At 47.2% G+C, this 21,129-nt stretch overlaps 1 protein-coding gene across 1 annotated transcript; it reads left to right on the forward strand.

The window, feature by feature from the left end:
• Positions 1-1,469: 1,469 nt before the first annotated feature.
• On the forward strand, positions 1,470-4,325 carry LOC136457605 (auxin-responsive protein IAA1-like). Its single transcript, XM_066457636.1, has 5 exons — positions 1,470-1,823; positions 1,982-2,196; positions 2,319-2,433; positions 3,784-3,845; positions 3,945-4,325. The coding sequence occupies exons 1-5, from the start codon at positions 1,585-1,587 to the stop codon at positions 3,962-3,964; spliced, it is 651 nt and encodes a 216-aa protein (XP_066313733.1). The 5' UTR covers positions 1,470-1,584; the 3' UTR covers positions 3,965-4,325.
• Positions 4,326-21,129: the final 16,804 nt, after the last annotated feature.

Raw genomic sequence — 21,129 nt, forward strand, 5'->3', positions numbered from 1 at the left:
CACTGGCGGCACTGGCCCGCCAGTCCCCGCTCCCTCGTGATGGATCGGATTCGTTGAACAGGACAAGGCGTGGTGTACGTGCACAGGTGGACCGGCCGGCCTCGGGTCCTGCCCTGTCGCACCTGAACTGGACAGGACAAAGGCGTCGAGATCTCCAGGCTCCAGCTACTCCATCGAGGCCACTAGCTGCAGCTCTAGGGAGCACTGCTCTCCAGCGCGCTTCTCCACGCAGGCCCCCATCCGATGCACAACACCGTCCACAGCAGTGGCCGTCCAGTCCGCAGGCCCCTTTTCTTGTCTTCCACGGCTGCCGGACAGCCCGATGCAGAGATCGTTCACACTTCACACGCCTGGTGGTGCCTGTGCATCACACGGCCCCGCCGCTGGAACGCCTGCAGAATGCACCACCAGACCGGTGCTCGGACGAGGCGCGGGGCCGTGATGCGAAGCTGCATGCTCACCGACGCGACGACGGCACGGGCGCGGCGTGGAAAGCGTTTGAACGGGAGGTCAGGCACGGAGGGAGAGAGCCAGTCAGGCAGAAAAAAGGCGGATGAGACTGCGACCGCGAGCGACGGCACGCCCGAATGGGCAGAGCGAAACGGAGACGCAAGACAAAACGAGCCCACGGAATGGATGGAGGGAGACTGGAGACGGAGACGCGATGTGGGCCGCGCGGGCTGGAGGGGATGGGGGACAAGCGGCCGACAGCCCGGCACATTCACATGTCGCCGCTTTATGGCACGGCTGGACCTGGACAGCTACGCGTCCCGTGTCCGTCCCGTCCGGCCACCCGCAGTTACCCACCCTGCCGCCCACCCGTCTGTTTCAAACTACCACTCCTGGTAGGAGGCGGGTACAGTTACTGTACTTTGGTCCAAATCGCGCTGGAATGCGTTCCACGCGTTTCAAAATCCAAACTCTCTCCGTGCCCGTGCGTGCGTGACTGCGTGCCTTCCTCTCCTCCGCTAGATTTTTTAATCTTTTTTTAAACAAAGAGGTCCTTTAGCAACTTTTTTTTATGAGCCAGCAGCATGCGCTAGGAATTTCAACGGCGACCGGCGGACCGCCGTCGGCCGGGGATCGAACGGCTGGTTCCAGCGTGGACCCGCTTGCCGTTTCCGGGGCCGCTGCAGGGCGCCCAACCGGCAGCCGGGGCCCACTTGTGGGGCCACCCGCGCGAGTGCTGTACCGCTATTTTCCTTGTTTATTATTGAAATTAAATATATATTCCCCATTTGGGAAGTCTGGAGCCTCGCTTGCCCGTTCTCTCTCTTACGTTTTGCGCCTCACCTTATTCCGTATTCGCATAACAGATATATTCAGTGACACTCTATCACATTAGGACAATAGGACACGTAGAAATTTTTATACAGGTGATTAGCATTACGTTTAGGGGCGCATACGCAAAAACTATCGCGACCTGACGAGCGAGTGACCGCGGCCCACTATAACCAAACCACCTCCCCTCGTTGGCCTCGCTGCCTTTTCCTTTTCCTTCCCCTTCCTCGCCCTCCGGCCTCGCTCTCCCACACGAAGACGAGGAAGCCGCCGAGCGCGGAGCCCAGCACGCCGCCGCCGGCCATGTCGGTGGAGACGGAGCGGAGCTCCACCGAGTCCTCCGCAGCCTCCGGGCTCGACTTCGAGGACACCGCGCTCACCCTCACCCTCCGCCTCCCGGGCTCCGCCCCCGCCGCCGTCGCCTCCTTGTCCTCGTCCTCCTCCGCCTTCCCCGACGCCGACCGCAAGCGCGCCTCCTCCGACGCCGACCCCGACCGCTCCTCCCCGCTCGCCGCGTCCTCCGACGCTGCACCGGCACCCAAGTACGCCGCCTTCCCCGGCCGATGAACACAGGCCTTTCCTTTTTATTTTCTCCCACGGGAACTGCGTAGCGGTTGCTTTGGCCTATGACTATGACTATGAGATGGAGTGGAGTTTGATGTTGGTTCCTTGCTTCCTCCTCCTGTGTTTTGGTGCGCAGGGCGCGGGTGGTGGGGTGGCCGCCGGTGAGGTCGTACCGCAAGAACGCGCTCGCCGACGTCGCGGGCTCCAGCAAGGCCAACCAGGCCGCCAAGTTCGTCAAGGTGGCCGTCGACGGCGCGCCCTACCTGCGGAAGGTGGACCTCCAGGCGTACGCCGGCTACGACCAGCTCCTCCGCGCGCTCCAGGACAAGTTCTTCTCCCACTTCACCATCAGTTAGTTCTACCGTACCACCCCCTTGCTTCGTGCTTCCTCCTGAGTTTAATTCCCAGCGCCTTGCTCTGTTTGATCGAGCGTTCCAGCTGACGAAGATTGTTTTGGCTTGATGCCCGCGCAGGGAAGTTTGCCGACGACGAGAGGAAGCTGGTGGACGCGGTGAACGGGACGGAGTACGTGCCCACGTACGAGGACAAGGATGGCGACTGGATGCTCGTCGGCGACGTCCCCTGGAAGTGAGCTCCTGTGCTGCTTATTCTGTTCTACTTTCCCTAATAAGTTGATTATCTATGCAGTTTCTGCACGATTACTACGTGCTTTTGTAGTATTTTTTTACTCGAATGGTTCTTAGCGTATGATTATTGCTTAGGATCTTGCACTAGTCAGTCAGATTGGATGTGGTACCTTTGATTTAACTGTTTCTTTACAGTCCTTTGATTAAGTCGTTACTATTTAGTAGCTTTTAGTACTCCAAAGGTTTGTTCCTAGGTGCGATCATTACTTAGGATCTTGAATTCCTCATCAAATTGGACGTTGTAGCTTTGATTTTAGAAGTTCTTCCAAGTTCTGATGAAGTAGGGTTTTTTAGGGGGTGGGGTGGAATTAGATTGTGGTGGGTGGATTTGCAACAACATGACTGTATTTTATATTTTGGGTAGGAAGGAAACAGATCCTAGAAAGAGTTGTTTGGATAAATAGGGATGGATTAGGGGTTTGAATGGATTGTCTTGGAAGTTACTTCATCTAAACCATCATTATGAAGTGACTAGATCTAATTCAGATAGGCACAGAGGTTTGACTTAGTTTTTATTTTTTATTTACAATGATGCATCTTTTAAGTGAGATTCTTGAGAGGCGCTGTTGGCTGTTGGCAGTAATTCATGCATGTAGTGTAAGTGCATCTGAGGACGAATTACTCCTCATATGCTGCATCAACTGATCTGAAGTGTACTATCGCGACAGGAGAATAATTAGCGCCCCCCCCCCCCCCCCCCCCCCCAAACACACACACACCAACACCAACAACAATGACAGCCTTTAGCTCACAGCGATCATGCAATCCGCTGATCAAATGAAACTGAAACAGTTAGCACGGAAAAAATGAATTTTATTATCCACAGCTCATTGTTTTTTGGGTTTTTTAACCTTAGATTCCATCCAGAAACATCATTCACGTGGACCAATCACAACAATTTGATCTTGCACGGTATGCGTTGCTGTTTCTGTTTCTAGCTTTTAACATATTATTAAGCAACTTTTATGTACAGAATCCCTATGTTTGAAAAGAATTGACTTTATTAAGTTAGGCTACTTTGGATAAGGTTGTCTTTCTAGTTTTGTTCTCCACTACTAGATAGGTAGAGTAAACTGTTCCCCTGACATATTGGCTACCTATGGAGCAAATTGCTCCTTGGTCCGCCTTCTAGAAAATATGTTATATTGAGCATTGGGATGGGTCTGTCTGAGTTAATTTCATTTGTATTTTCTTCCTTGGTCATATTGCAATGAGTAGAGTAGCGCTTGATACCGAACTGCAAGGATGTAGTAGAATGTTCCCGTCAAGTTTCTAACTAGTGGTTTTGTAGGATGTTTGTGGAAACCTGCCAGCGTCTTCGTCTGATGAAAGGTTCAGAGGCCGTTAACTTAGGTATATGATTTCCTCTAAAGCCTACGTTCATGTATTAGAATTGTCTGCCTTTTCACAGCCATTGTGATTCATCTGGTTTATTTTTTCTGTTATTCACAGCACCAAGAGCTGCCCGATGAGGCACTCCACCCTTGGTACCCACTGGCTTCTTGAAGGAAAGAGGAAACTTTGCTGTTTTGAGGATCTTCACGTGAGATAGAAATGTGTACAGTTGTCACCTACTGCTTTTGGTCCCCTTGTGCTATTGAGTTGAGGAAAGTTTGTAGTTCCATTACTTATCTGTAGTTTCTACTTATAGATGCGAAGCTTGAAATACACATGGCTACAGTGTCTTTTGATGAATAAGACCAGACACAGAACTGAACTCGTTCTTCCACATTTCCACACGGTTGCCATTTCGTGGTTATGTGGTGGTGCTTGCTATAGGTGTGAGGCTGATGGCATAGCTGCCATTTATACATCTTAATCATATTGTGTTGAGCTATGATTTTGTTTGAGAGTTCATGGTTATTCATCCTATGGGATGCTGGTCAACTATTCCCTCGCCAGTACATTCTGATTTGCTCTGTCGCCTGGTGGTGCTTGTTTGCTATGCTTCGTTGAATTACTAGCTGACATGCTTGGGGTACCAATTGAGTTGAAATTCAGAGGGCTAATGTTTGATGTTTCACTCCCGTTCATATGCAGTAGGATGTTTCAATGGTTATAGTAGTATAGGGCTGAAAATGGTTGGTCACGACATCTTCAATGCCGAAACGACTCTGGAATCTTTTCATATTTTCTCAATTTAACTTTTTAAAGTAGTGTTTTGAAAATGAATTAAGAAAAAATAAAAGGTTTTATATACAGCAATGGTGAGAAACGGTCATAATCTATATCATTTATACGTAAACAAATCCGGTAAACAAGATTTCACATCAATGATTTCAATTTTCATACTTTCTTTCACCAAGTTCTGAACACCTAGAGCGTACTAGGCGTAATATAGTGTCAACTTTGGTGTTACTTCGTTGCACCGAAGCCTTGGCAATGCCAGATGGAACGGTCATTGAAAATGGGAGTCAGGGAAGAACCGATACGGGGAAAAAAATACCTTAGTCCTTAGCACCTGACCATGTGCGAGACAGCCAGAGTGATCGCCTGAGATCACTGCTGTCCACGGTAAAACTATTCTCGGTTGGAGAAGAATCATGGTCGAATTCCAGCCATGTTCCTTCAGCGATGCTCTCAATTAAAACTAACTTGAATGACTCTTTAAAAAAAGTACACATCTCAACAGATAAGAAAAAAGAAAAATAGGTGGCGGAACATACAAATAGAAGAATCTCAACAGATAAATGCTGATGTCTCTTTCCATGCTAATGCTGGTCAAGGCAGCTGGGGATTTGTTATTTGTAAAGTTGTGTTGCAGGGCAGTTCAGGACTGAAGTTGTTTCAGTTCCCTACATACTGAAGTTGTTTCTGTTCTGCGCAGCACTGAAAGGCCTCTTTCAACTTGATATGAATCATATTATCTGGAAGATGAACAGGGATGGATATTGAGCCAGTTCAACTCGGTTCGGCTTCGTTAAGCTAATGAGCTAGCTCGGCTTGGCTTGTTAACTTAGTGAGCTAGAGGGCTAACTCTGTCCAGCTTGTTTACTGGCTCGAGCTAGCTCGTTTGGTTCCTGAGGGGAATTCAGATAACTTGTATTAGAAAATGTCAATTGCACAGTAGGAACCGATTATGTTTTAATATCAAATCTTTAACCTTTTCAAAGGGAAGTAGATAACAATGATTCCATCAAAGTATACAGACAGACCAATACGTCAACGAATATGTACAGATGAGTAACAGAGCGAGCTAATTTTGCTATGTATTTGTTATATGCACTGGCTGATGAAGTTTTTTTTGAATGTCACCGGGGGAGGGACTCCCACCAATTTTTTTTTTATTTTTTAGTCCTTTTTTTGAATTTTTTTTACAAATATACTTTTGAAGGTATGATTTTAAAATCTGGACCCTTAGCTCGGCGCCATCGTCGCTGTCACCGAGCTTACACTGCTCGACGCTATCGTTGCTGGCACCGAGGGTCGGGGCCACGTTGGCGCCATAGACGCTGATATGGCAGCCAGCTCCGCGCCATGGATCTTGGCGCCGAGCTCGGCGCCAACAATCCTGGCACCAAGCCCTCTCTTACATATGGGCCCGAGGTTCCTTTCTCTCTTCCTCTCTCTTTCTCTTTCTCTCACCGCCGCCCACTCTCACCGCCGCCGCACCGTCCCCGCCCGCGCGCCCGTGCCCGCGCCGGCCATCCCTGGCCGCGCCCTCGCCCTCGGCGACCATCCCCGCCCGTGGCCGCGGCCACGCCGGCCCCGTGCCCGCGCCGGCCGTCCCCGGCCGCCTCCGCGCCCTCTGCGGCCGTCCCCTCCTGCGCCCGTGCCAGCCGTCCCCATCCGCGTCCGCGCCCTCGGCGGCCGCGCCGTCCCCGGGCCCTGCAGCGTCCGGTCGCGCCAGGTAAAAATTGTTAATATGCAATGTAGGTGCTTAGTTAGCTTTGATTGTAATGTAGTAGTTCGATTATTTGTTATTTACTAGTTAATATGATGACTGAGGTAGTTGATTTAGTTAGTGATCTAGTGAGATAGATATGTAGATAGATAGAAACATACATACATAGGTACATAGACATAGCTATTGTGAGTACAATGTATATATATATACATACGTAGTTATTATCTTATTTACTTAGTTTATAGTTAGAAAGTACTTGTTAGGTACTATCTATCGTCTAATTTAGACTAAAGGACATATGTTTTGTTATGTGTTTGGATATGTTGAGTTTGTTGACATGCAAAGCGTGCATGTGCTATTCATGAACGAAAAGAGGAAGAGAACTACCATTATGTGGGAGGGTTATCTTGGTCCTGATTTCTTTGAGGAAGCTCTTTATGAGAGGTTCCTAGTTGAGAGTAAAAGTTATTTCACCAAAGAGACACCACTGAGAGGATACGATGAACAGAAAGAAGAGTGGCCAAAATGCATGCATGGTGAGGACTGCCTAGTGCAGATGTTCATCGAGAGAATAGATGGAGGTCGTCATTTCTTCAAATGCCCGCGAGCATGGGTAATTGCTATTACTATTTGTTTCTTCAATATGTTCCTCTTCTATACAACTTACATGACATACTTATTGCAGTCTTCCTTGGCCGAAGAAAATTGTGGGTTCACTAGGTGGGTCGATTCTCGACCTATTTATTTGCATGCGGAGTACATCTACTACCTGCAGGACCGTATCTTCGATCTAGAAAGAGAAGTTAGCAGCGATTACAAGGATGACGAACAGGACGACAACAACAATGGTGCCGATTCATAGGAGGTACTCTGCAATGATCCATATTACACCTGCCCTAACTACAAGAACAAGGGGCCTCCACCGTCACCCCACCACCACCACCAGCAACATGGGCGGACCTAGCCTAATTTCAGGTAGTCCGAGGACTACCCTAGCCAAAATTATTATTACTAGTTAGATTTAAAAGTCCAAATTAGAAGTCTAATGTTCTTAAGATATTAGTACCACAACTATATCTCCTCTTGACTGGTGCTCGATTGTGTTGGTATCTGCTAAGTTTATATTATATCTTAGATTATACACTATATTGATTGTGAAATATTTTTACTGCGCATATCCTAGGTTCAAATCTTGGGTCCGCCACTGACCAACAACAATGGGAGGCTACTGTGGAGAAGGTGCAACACAATTTGCTATGTGACCACACTACTAGGACGACCCTATCTTATTCACATGGCACATCCATGTGTTTGTTGCTTGGTTTAATTACCTAGGGCATGTTAGGTTTAGTCAAAGGAACTCTGTATCCTAGTTCGGTACATGTTCTCACATGCCATTTCATGTGTTTCATGTGTTGAATTATATAATGCCCTACTTCGTTAGGTTTTGTTTGCAGCATGTGATCACATTTCACTATGTCCGTAATATTATACTAAATATTATGACCACAAATAATGAAAACAACTACCTAATGAAAAGTCCAATACTATGCCACATTAAACAACACAAAAATATTAGAAGTACGTGCTGACAGTAGACAACATTATCCATGAATAAACCATAGAACTAGCAAGTCATAGAGACTACTGAGTGCAACGAGGTCACTTTTCCTTCCTCGGGACATCGGGATTCTCCTCCATCGCTTCTTTCGCTCGGCGTGCACGCTCAAGCTTCTTCTCCCTCTCCTCCCTGTACGCAGCAACACACCCCATTTCCTCATCTTCCTTGTGCTCATTTTTTACAGCCTCCTCTCCGCGTCTCTTCTCCATCATCTCCTTATCCTCTGCCTCCCACCGCAACAGTTTTGCATCCATTCCTTGTCTTCAGGCATGATCTCAATGTCGATCCACTGCTCAAAATCATAGAGCGGTGGAGGGGTCTATAAAAAATACAATTGTTACAAAACAAAAAATCATGTAAGATGTCATATGACATAAATATCAATTCCTCACCATCTTGTTAATGCGGCGCTGACGAAATGTAGGCTCAAACGTAAAATTGGAACACACCCAATACCTCTGCCTATACGTGTCCTCTTCATCGGACTTGGCTACCTTGCAAGGATCGCTTCAAAAGCACATGGGCACTGGAACACCACTAGGCAGAGGCAATGGGTCGAAGGCATTTCCGATCATCTGGCCATAACTACAATTCAACCAATTTCGTTCTAAGAACCGAAAGCAATTAACATCAAACCCTAAACCTAGGGTTTCCCATTTGATGTACAACAATGAACCCATAACATAACAACATACGCTGAGGTTACCTTGGTTTGCTAGCTTTTACACTCCTTGGCATCCTATGGATGTATAATACAAATATTAAAAATTGCATGAAACCCTAAGTCATGATGATTCTTAGGTTGAAAAATCTAACTAATATATACCGAATTGATGCAAAAAAAACTAGGAGGGGAGCAAGGATACCTTGCTCTCTAAGATCTACGGATCAAATCAAAGTTTCCGAGGTCCAATATGCCAATTCCTGAGGTAGGGCGAAGTGGGGAGAGAAAAAAACTGAGAGGGAGGAGAAAGAAGAGGAAGAAGGCTTGGGCAGGAAGGTTGGGGCCGGGTTAAAACACCAGGTTGGCGCCATAGATATTGGCATCAAGCTCGGCGCTAAGATCTATGACGCCAAGCTTGGCGCTAGGATCTACGGCGTCGAGCTACCTGCCAAGTCAGCACCACATCTACATCAAGCCCAAAGACCTCGGCGCCAGCAACGATGGTGCCGAGCTAAGGGTCCAGATTTTGAAATCATACCTCTAGGGGCATATTTGTGAAAAATTTTCAAAAAAAGTGCTAAAATGAAAAATTCAGGGACTCCCACCCGAATAAGGTGCAAGACCAGTGATCGAACTCGTTGGCTGGCTCAATCGAGAACACATGCCACCGCACTACTAGTGCGTTTGCACCGGCTAATGATTTGACAAGCATGTGCTTGTTAGTAGCTGCTTGGTGGATTCCATGGTGGAGGACGAAGGTGGAGTGGGTGCGTTGTAGCCACTAGGTAAGAACTGTGACCCTCCGAACAATGTGTAAAGTAATCTGCTGCTCTCTCTCTCTCTGTACATGCAGTAGGGGTAGGCATCGAAAGGGCTCCCCTGCTGCTGCACTATAGCCGCAGCAGGGGTAGGCACCGAAAGACTCCCCTGCCGTACTATAGCCATAGCAGGGGCAGCACCAAAGTTAGCCCTGCTGTCACATCTAGTCACTGTAGCAGCATGGTAGCCTGGCATATCTGTGTACTAGGATTAGATAGATAGAGTTGTATATATAGCTTCCCACTGCAACTCAGTAAAGTTGAAGCGAGTTCAGTTTTGCCATCTCCTCTATAGAGCTTCGGCCAACGCTGGTGCTTGTGCTGTGTGTGTGCGCGCTCTGTTCTCCCTCCCTTCTTCTACCTCTAGCCATAGTGAGCGAGAACGCTGGTGAGCGGTCGGCTCACCCGTGTGGGAGATCTTAGAATCAACAAGTGGTATCAGAGCCATACAAGCTCCATCGCTGAACTAACCGCTAGCGATGACAGACGGTTTGGAGATGGGCGACAACAGCGGCGCTATTGTGGCTGCCCAGCCATGATAGAAGGTCATCATGCGCAAGGTACGGGAGGTCCACAACACCAATTGGTTGACGCTGACTCGCACCAACTATGGCGAGTGGGCGGTGACTATGAAGGTCAAGCTTAGAACCTGACAACTCTAGAATGCCATTGCCAAGGGCACCAACAACTAACAAGATGACATGTCAGCGTTGGAGGCTATCCTTGCTGCTATGCCAACGGAGTATAGGGAGCCATTAGGGGTGAAGAACTCTACTAAGGAGGCATAGGAGGCCATTACAGCGATGCGCATCGGCTCCGATCATGCAAAGAAGGCGACGGCCTAGCTACTAAAGCAGGAGTACGCCAACCTTAAGTTCAAGGATGGTGAGTCGATGGAGGACTTCTCCCTCCTCCTACAGTCACTCATCAGCAAGCTAAGGAGCCATGACATCACCATCAATGAAGAAGAGGCGGTCTCCAAGTACCTCCACTCCATGCCGGTGAAGTACATCCAGATCGCTCTCTCCATAGAGACGATGCTGGACTTGTCCACCCTCACAGTTGAGGATGTGATAGGCCATCTGCGGGCGATGGACAGGCGCATGGAGTAGGCCACTGCAACAATAGACATCGACAAGCTACTGCTGACAGAGGAGGAGTGGGCTGCCCGGATGAAGAAGTCTGGGGAAGCCTCCTCCAGCCGCGGTGGCGATGGCAAGCACTGTGGCAAGGCTTCTTTAGAGAAGAATAAGAAGAAGAAGGTTGCCCCCAATGCCTGCCGACGCTATGAGAAGATGGGCCATTGGGCAAAGGAGTGCCTAAATCACAAGTAGGAGAAGAAGGCTGAGGCTCATTTAGCGTAGGCTGATGAGGATGATGAGTCCACTTTCCTAGTGGCGACGTTCTATGCACTACATGATATTAAGGCCAAGGAGAAGGGAGAGGTGATGGCAGTGGAAGGGCACGATAAGGCTCTGAAGGCTATCAACCTCGATGAACCGCGTGCCCATGTCCACCTTGGATGTGTGGGTGGTGAGCATGAGTAGTGGTGGTACCTAGACTCTAACGCTAGCAACCACATGATGGGCTCCAAGGAAGACTTCTCTGAGCTCAACGACAACATGACCGACATGGTGAAGTTCGGTGATGGCTCAAGGATGGCGATCTAAGGGCGCGGCACCATCATCTTCAGGTGCCAGAACAATGACCACCGCACGCTGACGGATGTGTACTACATCCCGCAGCTGTGTTCAAGCATCGTCAGCATCGGGAAGCTGGACGAGCGCGGATGTGAGGTACTACTTGAGAGCGGGATCTTGAAGATTTAGGATCGAGAGCAACGTCTTCTCGTGAAGGCAAAATGCTCACATAATCGATTGTACCTGCTCGACTTGAAGGTGGAGCAGCTGGTGTGCCCGGCAGCACAGCACACCGAGGAGCCATGGTTGTGGCATGCCTGGTTTGGCCATCTTAGCTTCGACACGCTCGGTTGGCTGGAGAAGATGGTCCGAGGGCTGCCCCACATCAACCACGTAGGCGAGCTATGTGATAGCTGCCTGGCTGGGAGGCAGAGAAGGCTGTCATTTCCAAAGGCGGCCAAGTATCGCACGATGGACGCTCTCGAGCTCGTCCATGGCGATCTCTGTGGGCCAATCACGCCAGCCACAAACGGTGGTCGGTGGTACTTCCTCTTGCTCGTGGATAATTATAGTTGCTATATGTGGCTGCAACTCCTGACGAGCAAGGATGAGGCAGCGAAGGCGATCAAGAAGTTCAAGGCGTGTGCGGAGGTGGAGAGCGGCAAGAAGCTGCGCGTGCTGCAGACTAATCGTGGTGATGAATTCACTTCGGTGGAGTTTGCTGTGTACTGCGTGGATCAGGGTGCGGTGCGACACCACACCATGCCATACTCGCCATAGCAGAATGGTGTGGTGGAGTGGCGGAACTAGATGGTGGTCGGCATGGCTCAATCCATGATGAAGGCCAAAAGCATACCGGTAAGGTTCTAGGGTGAGGCAGTGACCACAATGGTGTTCATCCTCAACCACACACCCACAAAGGCCCTGAAGTGTGTGACACCATTTGAAGCTTGGTATGGGCGCAAGCCGAGCGTGTCCTTCCTCTGAACATTTGGCTACATCGGCCACGTTAGGAAGACAAAACCGGTCCTCACCAAGCTGAAGGACAGGAGCACACCGATGGTGCTCCTAGGTTATGAGGAAGGTACCAAGACGTATCAGCTCTACGATCCACATGGAGGCAAGGTGGTTGTCTCGCGCGACATCGTGTTTGACGAGAAGGTAGCCTAGGACTAGGACAGTCTGGGCACGGGGGAAGTTGGCGGCTTTACCAACACCTTTGTCGTCGAGCACTTGGTCATCCACGGTGGTGTAGACGCTGGAGAGGAGGTGCTGACCACTCTAGCAACAGAGCCGAGCACTCTTGGGGTGGTGTTGAGCACTCCGAGAGGGGTGCTGAGCACTCAAGGAGTGGTGCCAACCACTCTAGGATGGGTGTCGAATGCTCCTATGGCGGTGCCGAGCGGTCCTACAGTGGTGCCGACCACTCTAGAATGAGTGTCGAATGCTCCTATAGAGGAGCTAAGAGGTCTTGCAGTGGTGCCGACCACTCCAAGACTGGTGCCGAGCACTCCTGCAATGGTGCCAATCACTCTAGGAGTGGTGACGAGCGGTCCAAGAGCAGTGTCGAGCACTGCAGCCGGGGTGCCGAGCACTCTAGGTGCTGTGCCAACCACTTTAGGGAAACATGTGACTCCATCGACACCGATCAAGTTCGCCTCACCTCCAAGCGACATCACTGAGTTCATGGATGCCTTCCATGATGGCGAGGAGGTGTGGTTCCATAGGCTGGACGACATCATCGGTGGCACAGGGTCCTCAAGCTTGGCAGGTCGACTACTCAATGACCTAGAGCTCCTTCTCATTAGTGCAGAGGAACCACCCATGTTAGCGCTGGCCGAACGCGATGCAAATTGGCGACGAGCGATGCTGGAGGAGATGAAGGCGATCGAGGAAAATGAGACTTGGAAGCTCATCGATCCACCTCTAGGATGTCGTCTGATTGGCCTAAAGTGGGTGTTTAAGGTCAAGCAAGACGAGCGCGGCGCCATTGTCAAGCACAAGGCGTGCCTCGTCGCCCGAGGCTTTGTCTAGCACGAGGGCATCGACCTTGAGGAAGTCTTTGCGCCGATAGCGTGCATGGAGTTTATCCGACTGCTGCTGGCTTTGGCAACAGTGAAGGACTGGCGCGTCCATCACCTGAACATAAAATTGGTCTTTCGTAATGGTGAGCTGGCAGAGATGGTCTTCATCAGGTAACCTTCGGGTTTCGCCGTCAAGGGAGTGAAGCATAGGGTGCTCCGACTATGTAAGGCGCTCTATGGGCTGCGGCTGGCCGCACAAGCATGGAATGCCAAGCTTGATGCCACACTAGGTGAGCTTGGGTTCTTATGGTGTGCAACCGAGCACACGCTCTATATGCGGCAACGGGGGAAGGAGGAGCTCATCGTCGGCATGTATGTGGACGACTTGATCATCACCGGTGCACGTGCGGAGGACATCGATAGCTTCAAGCGCGAGATGGCGACTCATTTTCAAATGAGCGATCTCGATGCACTCTCCTACTACCTCGACATCGAGGTTACATAGGAGAAGGAGGCACTCATGCTCGAACAGAGCGCGTACACCTCAAAGCTATTGGAGTGGAGCGATAAGGCTGAGTGCAAGCCATGCATGATTTTGATGGAGGAGCGGCTGAAGCTGACTAAGGCTAGTACCACGGCGAAGGTAGATGCAACACTCTACCGAAGCATCATTGGTGGTCTGTGCTACCTAGTCCACATAAGCCCAGACATTATGTTCACCGTGGGCTACGTTAGCCGCTTCATGGAGGATCCCCAAGAGGATCACTGGGCCACAGTGAAGTGGTTGCTATGCTACATCAAGGGGATGGTAGATCAGGTGATCATCTTCTCCAAGATCAGCAGAAGTGGGGTACAACTCACTGTGTTCAACGATGCAAATATGGCGGGGGACATCGATGGACGGCAGAGCACCTCTGGCGTGCTTGTCTTCCTCAGGTCAGCTCCAATCTCATGGCTGTCGCCGAAATAGAAGGTGGTTGCGTTATCCATGTGTGAGAAAGAGTACGTGGCGGCGTCCACAGCGGCGTGCCAAGCTGTGTGGCTATGCCAGCTGCTGGACGAGCTGATTGGTGTAGAAGCTCACCCACCAGCACTGATGGTGGATAACCAACCCGCCATCGCCCTCGCAAAGAATCTAGTTCTCCATGACCAGAGCAAGCACATCGACGTCAAGTTCCACTTCCTCACGGATTGTGTTGATAGAGGGCAGTCTTCATCGATTTCGTCGAAACTGGTCGGCAACTCGTGGACGTCCTCACCAAGCCGCTCGACCGTCTTCAGTTCATGGAGCTAAAGAAGATGATCGACATGGTGGAGGTTCCAGGGTTAGCAGTAGGATTATGGGAAGAATTGTAAAGTAATATGCTGCTCTCTCCCTCTGTACATGCGGTAGGGGCAGGTGCCGAAAGGCTCCCTTGCCCTACTGTAGCCACAGTAGGGGCAGGGGCCAAAGTCAGCCCTACTATCATATCTAGTCACTGTAGCAGCATGACATACTGGCATGTCTGTGTACTAGGATTAGATGGGTAGAGTTGTATATATAGCTTCCCACTACAACTCAGTAAAGTTGAAGCGAGTTCAGTTTTGCTATCTCCGAGCTCTGGCCAACGCGGATGCTTGTGTTGTGTGTGCGCTCTGTTCTTCCTCCCTTCTTCTACCTCTAGCTATAGTGAGTGAGAACGCCAGTGAACAGTTAGCTCATCCATGAGGAAGATCTCGGGACCAACACAATACACCATCATGTTGGGTGTAGGGGATTGACCAGATAGGTGACGATGGGAGGCAGCAAAGGAAAGTGGAAAAGTGACAAGAGTCAAAGAACAGGGAGAGAGTCAAGACTTGTTGCAAGTGCAGTACCGATCAGTCAGGGACTCAGTGTCTCTAAGGTTAGATGGGATGCTGGACCATATTATTGTTGCGATGGGTAGATTTGAGAGTTGTGCCAGATGGTTCTTACGAGCCAAGTTAAGTTGAGTCAGTTATTGAGCCAAAAGTTTCTTGTCTAGCCCTAAAGATGGATGTAAGCTTAGCCTTGGTGACGTCCTTAAATTAACGAATCAGGCAGGAGCCTATATGGATGTTTATTCATGCAATTAAGATTTGATGTTGTATGAGTTAGCATTTGTGTTATCTCTAGGACTCTTACTGTAGGCTCATTCATTTCTAAGGTTAGCAGCGAATGAAGTCCATTGGCCAAGCAATGCAAGGAAATTAATCAAAAGGATGAACTAATCAGATATATTTATGTGTATCCATGCAAGGAAAGAAATATATTAAGAGCTGATATGCAAGGAATTGAGATATATTCATTTGGCAAAAGAAAAGTTCAAAGAAAACAAATCAATTAGAAAAGTCCAATTAGAAACCTCGTGGAACTTGAAGCGACACATGTGCACTAAATAAAGATTATGTGTAGAGAGGGTGTGAATACATGTATATGTCTGGTCTCTGGCTACATGCCTTGAGCCAACATTTAAACTTTGATGGAAGCTATTGTTTCCAAGATAAAAAGAAAACCCAAGATTTTCACATGCACGTGGAAGGAATCAAGGAACCTTCATTGCATCCCATGAAAACTCGTGGACCTCAACCAGAACCTGAAGAGCTAAGCATCTGAACACGTGCGCCACTGACCGTCTAAAACTCCAGGGTAGAAAAGTTGTCGTGTTGAAGAACCATGGTCGTCTCACCTGAGCTAGGTATCTGAACACGTGCGCCATTGACCGTCTGAAACTTCAAGGCAAAAAAATTATCGTGTTGAAGAACCATGGTCGTCTCCCAGCCATGTTTTTCTAGCAATGTTCTCAACCGATACTCGATAACATGATAAAATGAAAGGTCTTTCTCCGGTTCTCCCCCCTCGAACATGGGTGGGGGATGATGATGGTGGCTGGCGAGTCATGGCCAGGCTTTGTGATTGACATGGTCTCGTCGCCGCATGCTGAATGAGGTGGAGGTGGAGGTGGTGTGGCAGCATCGCATCGGATCGGCTTGTGGAGTGTATTGGCTCACTGGCTCTCCCCTTTCCATAGCGAAAACGACCACCTTATCCATGCCTAGTTAGCCATCCTATGTAGGGCTGTCGCCTGCTGCCATGTCAATGTCTCTGTCTTCTTCCCTTTTGAAAGATTTATTTCGAGAAAGTGACACACCGGGAGCTTGGGAAGCTAAGGCCCTGTTTAGATTCCAAAAATTTTCAACCCAAAGTGTCACATCGAATCTTGCGGCACATGCATAGAGTACTAAATGTAGACAAAAAACAAAACTAATTGCACAGTTAAGTGAGAAATCGTAAGACAAAACTTTCGAACCTAATTAGTCCATAATTAGATACTAATTACCAAATACAAACGAAAGTGCTACAGTATCCAAACCCAAAAAAATTTGGGAACTAAACGCACCCTAAATGAGTGTATTACTCCTACTAATAAGCTAGCTAGGCGCTTCAGTTGAGATGAAATCATGAGCAGGTCGAGCAGGCTGTAGACTTTTGTATTGTACGTAGTGAGTAGACTACTATTGTAGCATGTGTTTCATGAGCACGAATGCACGATACAGTATCTTATGGCCTTGGGGCGAACAAAAGTTCAGAGGATGACTTAATGCCTACTCAAACCAGTCTCAAAATGAAATGAAATGATTAGGTGTTGGGATGTCAAACTAAGTCATCATTGGCCTTAGAAGAATGAAGAGTGCATCATCAGTTTCACAACTATATATAGAACACTTACTTTTAGAGAAGCCTTCTATTTATTTATTGAAAAGTTAAGCCTTCTATTTCTCTATGCATGATAAAAAAAACTGAGTACTCCCTTTGGTAAAAAAAAAACATACTCCCTCTGTTCTAAATTATAAGATGTTTTGGTTTTTTTAGATTCATAACTTTTGTTATATGCACCTAGATATATATTATGTCTAATTACATAGTAAAAACTATGAATCTAGAAATGCCAAAACTTCTTATAATTTGGGATAGAGGAAATATCATTTAAGAGTTGGTCAAACTTTTAAAACTACAAATATAATCTTCTAAATTATGTAGTTCAAAAATATGCAAAATTTATATATAGATAGCGTTGAAAAATACTTAAAAGATCTATAAATTTGTAGTCAAGAATATGTTCTACGAGATATTAGTAGTCAAAGATATATATATCGAAAAAGTCTTATATATATTAAAATATGGTGCATATTTTGACAAAGTATATCTTGTGAGGAAATAGAAGTGATGAACTACTTTCGATATTTTAGTTCATGGAATTGGAGGCGAGGGGTTCGTTTGTTGTCCATGGTCTTCTTACACGTTGCATTATTGTTTTATTTAGAGGATGTAATGCGTTGATCATTTACCATCTTGTAGGGTCGAGATGACGGATTAGAGAGGGGTGAATAGTTCTTTCTAAAGTTAATTGTGCTGGCTAATCGAAACAAATGTGGAAATAAAATTATCGGTCTAGCCAAGACTACACCTCTCTATCTAAGTTCTCAAACACCTTAAAAAGATTCTAATTAGGCAACGAAAGCGCCGGGCTAACTAGAGCTCACCTAAACAATTCTAGTAGCAAGGTCACACAAACATATGTAACTAGTACTTTGGCAAACAGGGGAGCTCCTACACAAACTAGTAAGCAAAAGCACAAAGCTCCTAAGCTCACTAGCGATGCTCAATAATAAGACAACACAAGCCAAATTAGAGAGCTCAAATTACTTAGCTACACAAACTAAGCAATGTAACTAACAAGACTACACAAGCCAAATTAGAAATGCAAGAGAGCTACTTCTAAGCTACATAAGCAAGAAGGTAACTAGTGAAAGCATCTAGGCCCCTAGTTGGGTTTCGGTGATTAATGACAATACGTGATTACTGTGACTAACGTGTGTTTTGCATAAACAATTAAGTTTGTTCACGGTAATGGAGATCGAATGGGCAATCAAGGTTGTCATGACCTTACAATGGAAATCATTTCGGTTTTCAAAGGATGGACGACAAGGTTAAGGATGGATTAGTTCTAAGTGTCGATTGGAGTTGGAGAGACACTTAGAGTAGTTTAGAACTTTGTTTTTCCTTTAGCCGTACTATTAAGGGGGTATGAACAAGTAGCTTGACCTAGGTGAGTCTAGTGAGTTAGGTGTGGTGCACACTTGTTAAAACTAGCACTAGGTAGCTCCATAATAGCCCTTTGATCCAATGGAGCAAACTTCATTCATATATGTTCGAGAGTTGGAAGTGAATAGAGGGTCAAATACTGATCGGACGCTGGCTCTGGGTCCGGTCAGTTCATTTGACCAAGGTGAAAGCATCTGGAAGTGACCGGACACTGAGGGCCAGCGTCTAGTTGACTCCAGTAAGGTCCCAGAGAGGGAGAATCCTGATCGGATGTGCCTGGTCAATGCTAACCGGACACTGATCAGGTTTCGGCTACTGACCGGACGCTGCTCAGCAAGTGACCGGACGCCGGTCGACATCAGTAAGGTTCCAGTGAGGGGAAAACATGACCGGACACGTCCGGTCAGTGCTGATCGGATGTTGTCCAGTGTCCGGTCAACACTTAACCACTGGAGTTTGGGGTGTACTGACCGGTGTGTCCGGTCAACATGACCGGAGCATCCGATCGCCCCGTAGAGGCACATAACGGTTCGTTTTTCAGCCGGTGTTATAAATTCAACCTCTGCTCGTGTGTGGGGGTACTTTTGCTTATTCCAACAGCTGAGAAACACCTTAGAGAGTGCCAAAAAGAGCAAGGTCCTAGTGAGGTGATTGAGATTTGAGAATCCTAAAGAGAGCCCTCATTAGTGAAGATCAAGAGTAGCAAAGTGTGCATCCACCTTCTCATTAGGCTTGTCGTGGTCAAGTGAGAGTTCGTGCTTGTTACTCTTGGTGATCGCCATCACCTAGACGGCTTAGTGGTGATTGAGAGTTTGGTGATCATCCGGCAGAGCTTGTGGATGACCCAACTCAAGTTGTGAGCGGTTGTGGGTGATTCCCTGTGATGGAGTGTCGAAGAATCAACCCGTAGAGAGCACTTGATCCTTGAGCGGATCAAGGGGGAGCTACATCCTTGCATGGGTGCTCCAACGAGGACTAGTGGGGAGTGGCGACTCTCCGATACCTCGGCAAAACATCACCGCGTTCCTCCTTCTCTATTTACTTTGAGCATTTACTTTGAGCAATTCAATTCTTGTCTTTACATTCATAGAATTGACATGCTAGAGTAGGATTAGAACTTAGGTTGCAAGTCTTTTATGTGGTAGAACAATTAGAAACACTTTCTAGGCACAAGGGGTTAATTAGGCTAACCATAGAATTTAATTATTACAAAGAAATTTAGAATTAGCCCAATTCACCTCTCTCTTGGGCATCTTGATCCTTTCAATTGGTATCAAAGCCTCATGCTCACGTATTTAGGCTTAACCGCCTAGGGCAAGATATCTCATGGGGATGGATCTCCTCCTATCTTTGAGAGAGATGACTTTCCTTATTGGAAAATTCACATGGAGGCATATCTAGAAGCTCTAGATGTTGGTATACTTAGAGCTGCCTCACAAGGCTTCCCAAAACCTTGGGATGCTACTCACCTATAAGGCGATGAGGTGAATTATGAGAAGTGGAATGCAAAGGCTCGAAACACCATCTATAGAGGCATTTGCAAAGATGTGTTTAATCGGGTGAGGAACCACAAAAACGCCCATACACTATGGTCGGACGTTTGTGCGCTCCATGAGGAAACTAAGAGTGAGCATGAGGAACGCTATCATCTTGTCATGAAAAAGCTCAACTCTTTTGAAATGCTTCCTAAAAATGTGCTAATAAGATGTATTCACATTTGAATGTTCTTGTAGAGGAAGTCAATAGGCTTGGACTCACTCAAATGCAACCATCCGATGTTGTAAGAAAGATCTTGAGTGTCCTCTCCATTGATAAATATGGGCATATTGTGACCGTGCTTCATCAAGGTGATCTTTCCATCGCTACACCGACACAAATCTTGGGAAAGATCAATGCTCATGAGCTGTACATGCACATCACGCCACAAGATGGCTCATCCTCTACCAAGAAGAAAGATAAGGACTTAGCATTCAAAGCTAGTCAAGAGAAGGGCAAAGCAAGACATGAGTATGAGAGCTCAAGTGATGATAAAGTTGATGATGAAAGTATTGCTCTTATGGTGAAGAAGACCGCCAAGATGCTAAAGAAGCTTAACAAGAGTGGCATCAAGTTTGATGGTAAGAAGAAGAAGTTCTTCACTAACTCTAGAAAGAAGCCAATCTCTGAGATGGATTACTTTAATTGTGGAGAACTTGGTTATCTAGCACACCAATGTACTAAGTCCAAGAAAGACAAGTTCAAGAACAAATACAAGGGCAAGAAAGATGACTCCAGTAATGAAGAAGAAGAAGAGAAGAAGAAGAACAAGCCATACAAGAAGAGAGATGGCAAGAAGAGGGACTTCCACAAGAAGAAGAAGAGTGGAAAGACATACATTGTCAGTGATTGGCTCATGAACATTGATTCATCTAGTGCCTCATCCGATGATGATAGTGACAACAAGAAGGTGGCCACAATTGTTATCAACTCTTCATCATCTTCATCGCCACCACTGCCATCATCCTCTACACACCTATGCCTTATGGTCAAGGGTGACCGCAAGGCATCGAACAATGATGATAGTAGTGATGATGAGCATGCTAGTGATGATGATGAATATGAATCACCTTCTTATGATGAGCTTGCTAGATTGCTAAAACAATACACTAAGATCATTATAAAAACTAGAGCTAAGAATGAAAAGCTAGAGGCTAAAAATGATACACTTTTAGCTAAATGTGATATAGCCAATAAGGCTAGCGTTGAGCTTAGAGAAGCAAATGATGCTATATCATCCAAACTCAAGGAGCTCAAATCTTCTAAGAAAGAGCTTAAAGATAAACATGATAAACTTGAGAGGACACATAATGAGCTCATCACTAGCCACAACAAGCTAAGAGAAGAATATACCACTCTTAAGGTTAATCATGATACTCT

Source organism: Miscanthus floridulus, chromosome 6 (assembly GCF_019320115.1).
Source record: "Miscanthus floridulus cultivar M001 chromosome 6, ASM1932011v1, whole genome shotgun sequence".
In the NCBI taxonomy this organism is placed as follows: Eukaryota; Viridiplantae; Streptophyta; class Magnoliopsida; order Poales; family Poaceae; genus Miscanthus; species Miscanthus floridulus.

Excerpts from the sequence above, each read along its gene's own strand:
- LOC136457605 (XM_066457636.1), top strand. The coding sequence starts at position 1,585 with ATGTCGGTGGAGACGGAGCGGAGCTCCACCGAGTCCTCCGCAGCCTCC. Across the intron at positions 2,197-2,318 it reads CTTCTCCCACTTCACCATCA|GGAAGTTTGCCGACGACGAG; the intron begins GTTAGTTCTACC and ends ATGCCCGCGCAG. Across the intron at positions 3,846-3,944 it reads TTCAGAGGCCGTTAACTTAG|CACCAAGAGCTGCCCGATGA; the intron begins GTATATGATTTC and ends TGTTATTCACAG.